The 13652-nt window shown below is 40.5% G+C and overlaps 1 protein-coding gene across 1 annotated transcript in view; it reads right to left on the reverse strand.

Moving 5' to 3' along the window:
* The window catches only part of epha3 (eph receptor A3), a gene marked incomplete in the record, with an annotated part of 96882 nt that extends 86958 nt beyond the window's left edge, over positions 1-9924 (reverse strand). The window contains 2 exon segments of the mRNA XM_035676056.1: positions 1584-1648; positions 9729-9924. Of these exon segments, the coding sequence (XP_035531949.1) occupies positions 1584-1648; positions 9729-9822 (159 nt within the window).
* Positions 9925-13652: the final 3728 nt, after the last annotated feature.

The following is a 13652-nucleotide window of genomic DNA, read 5'->3' on the forward strand; positions in this document are numbered from 1 at the left end:
CTCTCTCTCTCCCTCTCTCTCCATGCCTTTTGCCTCTCTCTCTCTCTCTTCCTTTTTGATCTTCTCCTATCCCCTCTCTTTCTCTCTGGAGTCATTTCTCATTTAGGAATGACTTTGGCTTTCATTCCCGCAGCATTTTTATGAACTGTATAACCACTCGCTTTTCTTCTAAACTTGTTCAAAGCAAATAACTTGAAATAAAGCAGAGCTCGCGGCGCACACTGCATAACCTCTGTCACACATTCCAGTGTCCATCGTCGGTACGCATTTTCCTACTTGCTCACACTTGAATAACTTCTATCAGCACAGCATCAATCTCTCCCTCGAAATGGTCACGCGATTGTTCTGTAGCCTGCAATTGTCTTTGGACTAAATGCATTTTAAACAGCCTGCAGTTTTTCCTTTGGGTCATTTTTTCATTGTGGTTCAACCTCATGAAGAAACTCGGAGCGTTCTGACGGTGCCAGCACGGTATATGGCCGAGGGAAACAAGGTTTGGCAGCTCCACGGAACAAATGACTGGATTACCTTAAGCCACTGCCAAGAAGTAATTCTAACACTTAATAAAGGAAAAAGGAGGAAGTGTGGTATGTGTGTGTGTGTGTGTGTCAGTGGGCCAGCCCCAAGGCACAGTAGTCTAACTAGTTGGACAAATAAACACTGAGCGAGAGCCCACTGGAGGGACTCTGGTAGCAGAGAGAGAGAGGCTGATAGATGAGGCTGCAGACATTGTTTTCCAAAAGTATGGGTCTATGTTGCTGCAATATTGCTGGTTGGTTTTTATGAAAGCTCCACAATTCTCCCATGTAATACAATTTTTTGGTTGCGGTGGACAAAGGTTGTCCCGGAATCCTCGGTACAAACTTTTCACACGCACACACATTTTTAGAATTTTGCAATTACAGAGTGGGTCTTAAAAGTCCTAAAAGTAACAACAGAGGCCAAATCCAGAAGTGAAAACTTAAGTTTAATTTCCTTTTTTTTTTATTTATGGATGCGTAAAACTCAAATACTTGAAAAATGTGTGTGAAAAGACAAGTAACTGTGTTAAAGCATGTTTGACAGACAGAATGAGGTGGTGTATATTTTCAGTTAAGAACAAATGGATTAACAAGTGAAATCTCAACAATGAAATTAAAATGTTTACATGCAACAGCAAGGAAATATCTATCTGTTCTTGATGTGATATTTACTAAAAAAGGGTAAGCTTATTGACATTCTTGTGTGGATGCTTTTGTGCCTAAAACCTAAAATCCTTTAATGCCTTAATCTTTCTTTAAACACGCGGACATACACGCAATACATTTTCCCTTAAGCATCTTGACCATATGGCAAGCTCCGAATGCTTAACCTTTAACCTGCGAGACAGAGAATGGACAAAAAACGTCGAAAGAAAAGTGGGTTAATCTGCACTTGGCTCATTGGGTCAACATGACATAGTGAGAACCGCAGGAGTTTGAAAATCCTGATTTTATGTGGTGTGGGGCTAAATCCCACATCCAGTTCATGTTCGTGGATCTGTCTCCAAAATGTAAGCATATTCAGACATGATGTGGGTAAACATAGAGATAGAGGATACTCACCCCATGCGATGGGTAGGAAATCCATCCCAACTCCCCTTGGCTTGCTTTAGAGTCTAACAGGTTGACTGTGGTGAGGAAAGACAGAGAGAGGAAAAACAAAGAGAACATATGAGTGTCTAGTCCTTGTTAGCCCCAATTAGCCTTCATCGAATCCCAAAGGAGGGATCACCAACCTCAAGCACTGATCATGACTCTATTTACTCAGCTGCCCCACACACACACACACACACACACACACACACACATAGCATATGCTAACCAACAGTGAAAGCCAGCTTTCTTTTCTTGCTGTATAAAGCATCAAAGCAGAGGTTGGTTGGGTGGCTGGCTACAACACAGATATCCTGCAGAGATATTGAACTAAAGTAGAACCAACATTTCCAAAACCACAACAAGAAGTGTTTATTTTCTAAATCTCATGCTTTTGACCCAGTTGACCTCCGTTCTACCTAGCAATACATACACCCCATTGTGATTGGACTGTCACCAAGTAAAGCGAAATGGCATCAAATCAGAAATCGCCGGTTTCAGAGGTGGTCAGAAATGGCCATCGGCCACACTGAAAACAAAATAGAAATCCATTTATAATGAATGGAAATACAATTTTATCTGTGTGTCCTGCCAAGAATGTATTCATATCAAATAGAAACCACGATGCAGAGAAAGAAACCCATGTCTAATAGATTGAATATGATGGAGGACAAATAAGACAAGGAGCTCCATTGGCGTGACGGTGCAAGTTAAGGCTTTGGGTTGGTGAAAAGGGTTTCATATGGTAAACAGTGTGGTGCCAAAGCAGCAGCCACGTCAGTACTTATGGCGCAGCACAGAGAAATGTTTGTGTTGTGAATGATGTACTGGTATTTAATTGAACTTCTATTGCCCTCAAAACAGAAATTGCACACATAAACACATCCTGCTTACCAACCCTTTATGTACAATAAAGACACATAAACACGTCCTGCTTACCGACCCTTTATGTACACATGTAGGCCAGATTGACTCTAACATACAGTATCTTCCTTAAGCACAGAAAAATGAGCTACGACATTTTCTATTCTTAGAATATGCACATTGCTGTGGTGGGAATGATTGTCATCAAGTACAACTGTCAGTACAGAACATGACTTATGGAGTGGGGAATGTGGAGGCAGCCTTATGGTCGATGAATACCCCCACTTCAGAAGCCAAACTGTCACAGCGTTATGGCACCAGAATATGTTAAGGGTCAGTGAAGAAACAATAGCCAAATACAGCTTGTGAGTACTTCTACTTCTAATAAAATACCAGAAAGCAACGGTTTATGTAGCTACAGTTATTCATTTAAATTAATTTGATTTTGAGTTTAAATTTGATTCCTTTTCATTTTGTATCTCAAACTGAGAATGGAGAAAACTAATATAATGACTTACTGTAGTGTGAAGAACAAACAAACAATTAAACCTAGTGTTACAAAAGGTGTTACAAGACTCTTATTTGTGCACATTTTAATGAAGATGATGTTTTTTTTCTCCTTTTGTGAGCAAAAACCTAAAACTGTTTAGGAGTGAAAGTCTTAAAGTAATTCATTTTGTGTTTACTGTGCCACATTTTGACTTTAGCAATTACCCAATAACAACAAACAATACACTTGAATTTACATGTTATTGTGATTAGAATCAGGAACACTAAGTAACATGCATGAAAAACTAGAGGGTAAATAATAAACTAATGTAAATAGATAGCTGAACAATAGTTCCTGTCTTACGATGGTCTCTTCCTTTAAGTCTAAACATGAAGCCTCTTTCTTATCCTGCTGAGAGCAAATCAGTCCACAGCTCAACACACACAAACAAATGTACACTTACAGACCCACACTGACCCAAGCGAGCACACACATCCACAACAAAGTGAAGCAGCAGTGCAGCCAGGCCCTGCAGCTGTAACTCTATTCACTGTGAAAATATGAGGAATACAACCTCCCTGTATTCTCCCATTCAAGGCAAGCAAGAGTGTATACAAATCACCAAAGACAGTCAAAGAGAGTATTTGTGGGTCAGGAAGGACCGCTGTGGCACTGTGAAAACTATTTTAGTCAAGCAAAATTTACCCCTCACAAGCAGCGTAAATGAAAATTGCAGAGAAAAGTGATTTTGCTGCTCCGTGAACTAATTGTTGTTTCACTAGAATAAAGGTTGAGATGGAAATCATCATTTTCTTCAGGCAAATCTGATAACTATCAGCCAATGTGGCAAAAAAAAAAACCCTGAAAGGGAAGCAGAGAAAGGAAGACACACACAGAGGGGGACTTATTATCGCATTCCAGGCTCAAAAAGCTACTAAATTGCGGCTCACCTGAGCTGCAGCCATGCTAAGCCACTCAGCCAGTTGAGTGGCAGTAGACACATTCCTATTAGAGTCTAATGAAGCTATCTGTTCATGTCAGATAATAGCAGCTCAGCATCCAGGGCCATTGCTTCCAATTTACATTTCTCAACGAGCCGAGCCCACCACTCAAATTGAGCCGAGCGAGGGAATTTGAGAGCAGAAAATTAGACGGCTCTCATATCGCTGGAGGAAAAAGCCCCCTCCAGCTGCACTTGGCTGGGGAAATCAGCACCCACATGCACACACATACACACTCACAAATTCGTGCATAAACACTAACGCTGCACACAGTTACACAAAACCTACAAATATCACACCAAAAGATGCACCCCATCCCACAAAAACTCATACTGAAACACTTGTCTTTGTACTAAAATGTGCCAAATGTATGAACATTCATCCATGCTCAAAATAAAAGCAATTACAAACACACATATGCTGGATGCATACACTCTTTCAGATGTTTACCAAAACATGCACATATTCCCACACATGCGTACTCAAGCAGGCATAAAATAAGAGCATAGCCTACACAAACATTTGCTGACAGTCTTTCTTAGTCTCTCTCTCTCTGTCTCTCCTCCTCTCTCCCTCGGTCTTTCCTCTTCCCAAACACACAGGGCTCACCACACACACACGACCCACAGAGTCAGTTAGCAAGCTAGCGTCAGCCAAGCATATAGCCCCTGCCCCATCAGGGAGTGCCTCTAAACGGGAACTAGGAGTATTAATAGCAAACTGAGCCAGCCTGTCTGCGAGGGAGCAAAACATCATAGAGGTAAAAACAGGTGAATCAATATATAACATACCTAGGCCACCATCAAACGCCCACACACATAAACTGACCCTGACAAAACGGAAGTAGAAGACACAAGTGTTCAAGATGAACTGATGGGAACACATTGATTCTTTTCGGTGTATTATCAGCCAGTAAACACAATGAGCACCCTTGCAAATACAATCTGAGACCACTTGTCATGTAGCATTATTCTCAGTTTTTCCACATGCTAGGGACCTTGTGTTGCCTGGCGTAGCGTATGTTGAAATATTAAAAAGAAACATCGGAGCAAAGATCTACGGGGTGCCTATTTTGATGTCTGTGTTCTCATGATTTAACAGCTCGGCCATTCAATAGTCCCCCACTTCCAGTAAAATATGAAGAAGGAAACCCGATTCACAGCAGATGTACACGGGAATTTAATCCTGAGACACAATTAAAATGTTGGATGAGTGAGAAGAAGAAGCTGTCAGTCAGAGGAGCGGGTCTAGAATCAACACATGGCTTAATCAGCAAAGCAGACCCCCCTTCCCATCTGGACTCTGGACTAAGTCACTCCATTCGGAACAGAATAGAATAGAAAAGTTACATGCACCTGTTCTTCAAATATCTCCCATCTAATTGTGAAAGAAAATAGAGAGGGCTTTGTCTTTGCAGCCTGGCTCTGTGCATGTGAAGGTTGGCAGGCCGCAGTGCAGGCAAAGCAAGGCGACTTGTGTCTGTGTTAAAGGGTGAAGTGTTCACCTCCCATTATGAATTATTCAAGTGCAGAGTCGCTCTGTCTGATGTTGCTGCTGCTTGCCCAACCCCTCTGCCCCCATTCCTCTCTTTCTTTCTTTCTTTCAATCTTTCAATCTTTCTATCTTTCTTTCTTCTACTCTTAAACCTCATGTGTTATATGCCTTATGTACACACACACAGACTTAAACTCACATAAAGACATCCAGCACTCTTACAGACATACTATATAATCTTATATGTCTATATTCACACACACACACACACACACACACCTAGTCACACACTCTCTCACACACACACATGCACACCCACACACACAAACCTTATGTTTTTATCTAACTCTCAAGCCTAAAACACATGCTGTTAAATTGAAGATGCCATCTCCATCTTCGACTCAATGTTTGTCCAACACACACATATAAATATAGGCCTATAGTATATGTAGAGAGGAAGGGGGGTTTATTTTTAAAGGAGGGGCATGTGTAAGCACATTTCCAGCACCTCTGATAGGTACCATCGCTCACAAACGCCCCGAAAGTCCCAGCGGGAATGCTGCGCCGGGCTCCCCGGGCCAAGCCTCCCTACCGCCGGCTAAAAATACTCAAGGCCTCCCGACGTCCCGCAGCGGGCCAACATCACACCATGCAACCACGCAACCACGCAAAGACGCACACTGCCACAGCAAAAGCAACTAACAATATTATTTTTTTTCCACCCCGAATTAAATAATGGAAACAAATATTTTTAAACAATATCTGAGATCTTACATGTGCCCAAAGTTAAAATGAGTCCGCGCCCCTGAATGACATTCTCAGGGATTTTTGTTCTGCATTTCCCTCAACTTTTCCCCAAAGTTTTATACAAGATCATTTCGCCTTAATGAAAGCCACACAGTAAATGCTGTTGTTAAAAAAAATGTTGGCCAAGGCACCGTGCCGAGATGGGAGAGAAGATTACAAGAAATATAACTAGACTTCTGGTTTCCTTATAAACGTGGAGGGAAATAATAAAATAATAACATCAGTTTTCCACCATCCCGTTCTAAGTTGAGGTTTGTTTTCCATGAAAATATATTTTTATTTACTTAGCCTATTATGTGATTAATAATTTGTGATTACACCAAGTCTGTGAAAAGTCCCATAGTCTACAAGTTGGCGAAATAGGCCTTTAGTCCATTTCCTAAATTGTTGAAAGAGCTTTAATATAAGCTTCAGAAATCTGTTAACGAATTTACAGCAGATCATTTTATGACCATCGAGTTTACTATCAAGAAGTTTCGTAACAGCCATCTTTGGTTAACTCTGAGAGCTCTTTTATAATCTGCTGCGCGCTTTGCAGGTTAGATGTGATCAGCAGCAGGCTGTCGGTATAAAAATGAAAGCCAGTATAAGTTTATTTCTCCTCCACTCATGGGAACACTTACCCACAGCACAGTAAAGTAGAACGACTTGAGTTAGGGAGGTTAGGTTTTGTGATTAGTCGGGTTTGTCATTGAGTCTAATTATAAACCTGAATTTAATTAAAAATAAGATGTGTTTAGTGACTTTTAAGGTGACGTTTACGAACCACTAAGTTAATTAGTCCCAGGTCTGGTTTTCTCCGACAGTGGAAGTAATGCCCTTTGATCTATCTTATTCCATAAGGAGGAATGCAGCTCTCATCAGTCAGTTTCCAACTTTTTTTTTTATTGGTTTTATCTGCTTTTTACATACCTGAATCTAATTTATTAACCAGTTCAACAATGCATTTATTTTTTTCTCTTGAATTTTTTTTTTAGAATAATCAGGTTTATAAAGCGGAACCATTTGCAACCAACACTGTTAAACCTTTAACCCGGACCACATGAACAGCTCTGTGTCCATTAAAAGTTGTGACCTGCTTTAGGGTCGCATTTGCAGTATAGCAGTCTGTATGAATTTCTATAATATAGAAACGGAGCTGCTCGATACTGACACTCTCTGGCAGATTTATGTCTTGGGAAAGTGAATTTAATTGGCCGATTTGTTACTCATATTGAAACTTAGCACGTATCCTGTTCCTACTAACTTGTAAACCGGTTAGAGGATTGATCTCTTTCTATCTCTTCTCTTTTTTTTTTACACTTTTAACTCTCTCTCCCTCTCTCTCTCTCTCCCTCTCTGACACAGACGCACCCAACACACACACTCTCTCGCCAGTAGGCTATTGTATATTTTGTCAGGGTGGTGTGTATTTTATGTGCCTTTGTTTCTTTTTTCAGTGCCGAGGTCGCTGATACTAATTATTCATCAGCTTTATATGTCAATAAACTACCAATTCTGGCTATTAAGTAAGTAAAAGTTTCTCAGGCCAAAGACAATTGGCCAGATTTCCAGTAGCCCTAGCTGACCTTCACAGTCACTCTTGGATCAGTTTTTTTCAGATTCTTTTCCAATGAATCCACTCATCATTTCACGTCTAGGTATTATAAATAAGACTATCGGCAACTTAGCAGAGAGCAGCAATTCTGACACAAGCTGTGGCGCACAAAAAGACAACTGTAAACAGGGTAATTCTGAATGTCGGATGAATATTCAACAAACATTTTGGTTCAGAAAACAAAAAAAACAAAATCAGGTTTTAGTTTCACACAGTGTTTGAAAAAGTAACTTATAAGTTTCATTGGTGTGGTTATTGGTGATTTCAGCTGTAGAGAGGTCCTCAGCAGTATGGATTATAAATAAACTCAACGGAAACAACACAATCGAGGGTTTATTTGGGTTACATGTGTGTTCTGGACAACTTCCCCTTCAGAATATATTTCTATTAGACTGAGACTGCTCTTTTGACGTGGCCTTTAGACCCAAACTTTCCCAGCTCATCCTCCAACATCGGTATGAGTCACTTTTCACATTAATGGGCGGCAGAGGGATCAGATACATGGGTTTTGGTGCCTTTATTACCTTACTTGTCTGTCTCTGATCATTTGATTATTGCAGAGGAGATTACGCCTACTAAAGGCTCATTCCGATTCATTTAATTACTTTATAGGCATTAAGGTTTAAATCACTCAAATCTATGTTGATATCTTCCTCACTAATTCGCGTGAAGTCCTATTTCACAATTAGAGAACTATCAATGGATTCTTGTGTCGAGTGAGTATTTTATTTATATATTTTTCACTGAATAACAGTGACAGTGTGACCCAAATATATTTCTCTCCCCCCCACCCCTGTGGGCAGTTTTAACCTTTACAGAACTCAGCTGCTCCTTCAGCACGCGTGTGCCTTTTCCTTTTTCCTTTGACCCCGCCACAAACACTTTAACCATGACAAGTATTTACTACAGGGCGCAACAGTGGCAGTGGTATTTTCATCATTTTTAAGAAAGTTAAACAAAATGTGTCAGTAGGCTGCAGGAGGAGAGCGTTTCACTTGTGTCCAGCGCAGTTTCACGTCTGGAGAAGGGACTCTGCTGAACGTGGATCGGTCGGTCTCATTCTGCCGGGGTTCACAATATCACCACATGCGTATTATCACAAAAAAAAGTGAGCGAGACTTGGAACGGGAATAAGTGGCTTTATGTCGTGTGCACCATCTGCATTTATCCACTCTTAATAAAATGTCGGATTTAAATATAATTTGAAAATACAGTCGTTACATGACTCCGTAAAATGGACAGTTTACAAGATCCTCATTGTAGCCTACAAGTCAACTGTTCGCGATGTATTCAGGTCAGAACCATAAAAACAGACATCCGCGTTTTTACGCACTACGCGATTGTGCTCATCTTCTATTTATTGCCTTTAAATCGGTGTGACTGGAAACCCTAACTGGGGCGTCATGCCCCAAATGGATTCTTGGATAAAAACACATCATGAACACAGACATTGGAGTTTCTTCACATCTCTTCAGCCCCGTATCAACTCTGCGATGGACGCTTGGGGAGCTGTCTTCAATCATTCATCCAACCCATTTAAACAACTATTGATCGCCCCGTTCGCCAGATCATCTGAAATGAGGCTGCCACTCCTGCCCTGTTTGGGTCTACTTTCAAGTTTAAACTCTAATTATGATCTGTTAGTGATCGTCTCCCGGCTTTCCGCGATCCTCCGTGTCACCTCCGTGCGCTTTCGGATCATCTTGTTATTGTTATCGTTATAATTTGGACAGTAGCAAGTCCGCGGTGAGCGCACGGCAATGCACTAGACGTGTGCCGTAGCGCACCATTCACACACACATACACACACACACGCACACATCCACATAAACACATGTCCCGCGGACTGAGAGTTCCCTTACCTTCATTAGGGGGGTAGATGATGGGGAAGGCAGGAATAACGCAGGACAATAAAAGAGGGAAAATGAAAAGGAGTGATCGCGGATTGCAATCCATGGCGGCGGATCAGAGGTACATAACTCCATGAAGCCACTGACTGATCTGAGAGCGTCTTCTCTCCACTCAGCTTTCTCCCTCTCTCTTGCTCCGTCTCCCTCCGGTAGGAGCAGTTTTCCGCTGGGTCCTACAGAGTCTGACAGACAGCAAAACAGCGCGCAAGTTCACCACAGGTCAGTTTGTTCTTGACGCCGAATGACAGCTATTCAGCACATTTTACTGCCAATGCAAAACTGTAATTTGATCCGCTTAAAAAATGGAGAGCAAGAGAAGTATTAAAGATCTATCTGGGAACAAAGGGGTAACACCATATGTTGCTGTGACCTACTAATACAATCACATTTACCAAATATCACATGACTTAAACTGTTTATCTTCTTTATTTTCACAGGAAGTTGGTTAAAATTAGAGCTGGTTTCATTATTAACAGGAAATATGTAGCTTCATATGTATATATATAATATGTAATATGTGACCTATCACATCAGAGTATCACTTAAACTTAATTTGGCCCAATTACAGTTAGCTCAATCCAGAATTTACAGGCCTTTATTCGATCCAGTGAGAACACTGTGGGACAGTCAAGAAGAACCTGGTGTTTTTAATAAAACAACCAAAAGTGGCCTGTGATTTTGAATCATACATAAGGGATGTCATGGTTTTAATTCTGACTGCGGAGAAACCATTACTGCCCACTTGCTTTACATTAAGAAACTGGAACAGGCAACAGGACATTTTCTTTTTAATGCGGACTTTGAAATGTCCAGGAGGGACATGTTTTTAAACCTTATTCTGGAACAAATAGAACCCAGTTGTTTGATTCATTTTTGTCACAGGGAAAGTGATGCAGATCATATGAGTGGTGGGTTTGTGAAAAGGCACACAATGACAACTAATGCACGTATGAAAACAATAATTTTCGGTTCATGTTACTGTGGTTGTTATGCCTTATGAAAATCACAAACATAAAATAGTTTTTTATGTTTAAATAGCTCATTTGTATGAGTACTCACGTATATGATTTACATTCATGTGTAATTTATACAACAGCCTACTTATGAAAGAAAGCATCATAAATGTTTATCTATACTGTTCCCATGTTATAATGTTCACTGACTGACTGAGTTTTATTCATCATTGTTTGGAGGGACACATCTTGTATTTGGGTCTACTTTTGTGCATTTTTCTGTGAGGGCCATTAGGGGCCCCTGATACCACAATACTTGAGCCTCCCTGAAAGCCTGGGGTGGCAGTGTAACGTCAGGGCCCTTGCTGAGACGCCAGCTGTTGCGGTGGGGGGTTGGAGGAGGTGGGGAAGGCATCTGACTGACGTATGGGAAAAGTTAAAGGACACAGCAGCAGACACAAGCCAACAACACAGCTACACTTGGATTTGTAGAAACGGTTGCAACATTCAAACTACTTTATCATTCCCTAAATGTAATTTATAGTACTGTGAGTTGCAGCAGGATGTCTCACTCAGAGATAAAAGATAAAAATAAATTCCTCTCGCATTAAATAAGGCAAAATATTTTATGTGATGAATTTACTGAGCATATTTCAATGGTTGGGATTTTTCCAAATCTGAAAAAAAAATGAAGGGCGATGCCAAAAGTCACAGTGGCACCCAGTTTAACTAATGCTAATGTTATGCTCCCACTGAATGAACTTAATGAACTTTTTTTTAGAACAACGATTACAAAAACCATTAGCAGAGGGTAGAAAACATTGCTAAATTTGTGGAAATGTATCCAAGCCAATGCAAATGGCATGCTGCCTTTTGACAAATCGTTACACGTGTGGAGCATCACTTTCACACGCTGCTGCTTTTCAGGACGAAAATATTTTTCTTTTTGGCTTTTATTATTTGTCTCGCTCGGTATATTATGTTGCTGGCAGAATGTTCAAAAGTCCCTTAAAATCATCTGGAGCATTTTTACAAAGCATTTAATGTAGATAATGTGGATAACAAATGACTTAACAGCAAACTCAGAGCGCCGCCTTACTCAGAGATTTATTCGTTCCAGGTTGTCAATGGATACAGTGAAGAATGATGCCAGGAGGTCTCTGGCCACATTATTAAGTGACTGTGGCATGTGGATTTACAGCAGGTTTTAGACGTGCCAGCCTTCGTCATACATCATCTTCTACATCCCACTAATTCACTTATTACACACTGAAAGAGATTAATACGAGAGGCTCCGCGGCTAACAATCAATTCAAAGGTTGGTCGTTCAGGGCTCATAGTTTACACATATGAGAATGTAGTTTCAGTGGAGAACTTAATGAGAAAACAACAGCATTTATTTTCGAATACTACATACTTATGAATTTTGAAGGACGCATTCAGGAAATTATGATTATTCTTAATTTGAATAATATTACACTTACGTGCACCTTTTGTACAAGAAATGAAGCTCAAAGTGCTTAAAAAGAAAGTAACAAATTAACATTAAATTGAATGGTGTCAACAAAACAGTTGAACATATTTGAATCACACGGTAAAAAAGAATAAGTATGATTATAATAAATAATATAAATATAAAGAAACGTGTTGACAGTCGAACATAATCAGTAGTAATTGTTTTTATTTGGTTGTCCGAAAGTCGCTGTCACTGTGCTTTTAGTCAATAAACCTGCAAGTTAGTTCAGACTAATTGCTGAAAATCTGTTTCTGATTGTGGTGAATTGGAAAAATGTGACGGGTCCCTCCCGTCTATCCACTCCAGCATTTTTTCCCTCTTCTCAATGAGCGCTTGTCCATTCTTGAACTCTTGCCAGTGGAACAATCCAGTATGAGATGGAGGAAAATATTGATTTAGAGCCGCAATTGTAAGTCATGATGTGTTCTGACATGGCTGTATAGCGCTCCAAACTCACAGAACAGATGTTTAGGAGCAGCTTTTGAAGCTACAGACGCTGGGCCTTCTTACACAGTAACACACAAACAAACAAACAGATAGGCTGACTGTGTTTACTGCTTGCTGTCAGTACCCTCTTCCTCCCTGCGGTTCTCAGGCGGCACATTCCTCCATACTCCCAGCGTACAGAAGGAGGACAAGCCAGCGGGCTGCTGGCATGTAACACTATCCCCCCACACCAAACATCATACCAGGGACGCTTTCTTACCATTGCCAGCACCACCACTCTTCACCCTTTTCCCTCGTCCTTTTATTTTGTAGCAGGGGATTCTAAAACTGAAGGAAATTGCAATGGCCTAGTTATTGTTCTCATTAAAGCACAATTATTGTTTTTTTACATTTACATTATACCCGTGTGCATTATAACATTACTACAGCATTCTTTATGAGTCCATTTAAGAGGAATAATAATAATTGATAGTAATACTAACCATATTTTATGTCAGACAAAGCCATGTGTTTCACTTGTCCCGAAAAATAGAATGGGTAAATAATATTTATTTAGGTTTATTGAAAGCAGCAGGATGTACAAACCAACATATACTCGGTATCCTTCTGTCTATTTAGGGATACTGCCAAATACATAAAAAGCAGTGGAAATTGGTGCCTCTGATTGCAATTTTTGCACATTTCACACAGTTGCAACCAATTCCCACTGAAAGTCTGTGATCAGTCAGATGTTAAAGGCTTCACTTGAATATCAGTCCATTCTTATCTTATGAAGAATGTGTCTGGTTCAGCTGTTTACACAAAGAAACCAAGTGCCCCTGTATTTCCTGCATTTGCACCCATGATTAATTGGGTCATGGTTCATGTGGCAAATTCTTCTTCTTACCCTCAGAGAGACGGCCCTGATAGGACTGACCGACCTGCCACAACAGGGTCCTGTGAGACAGAACTGGGTCTACT

This window comes from Morone saxatilis, unplaced genomic scaffold (genome assembly GCF_004916995.1).
Source record: "Morone saxatilis isolate NCDOM2014 unplaced genomic scaffold, NCSU_SB_2.0 Contig5, whole genome shotgun sequence".
Taxonomy (NCBI): domain Eukaryota; kingdom Metazoa; phylum Chordata; class Actinopteri; family Moronidae; genus Morone; species Morone saxatilis.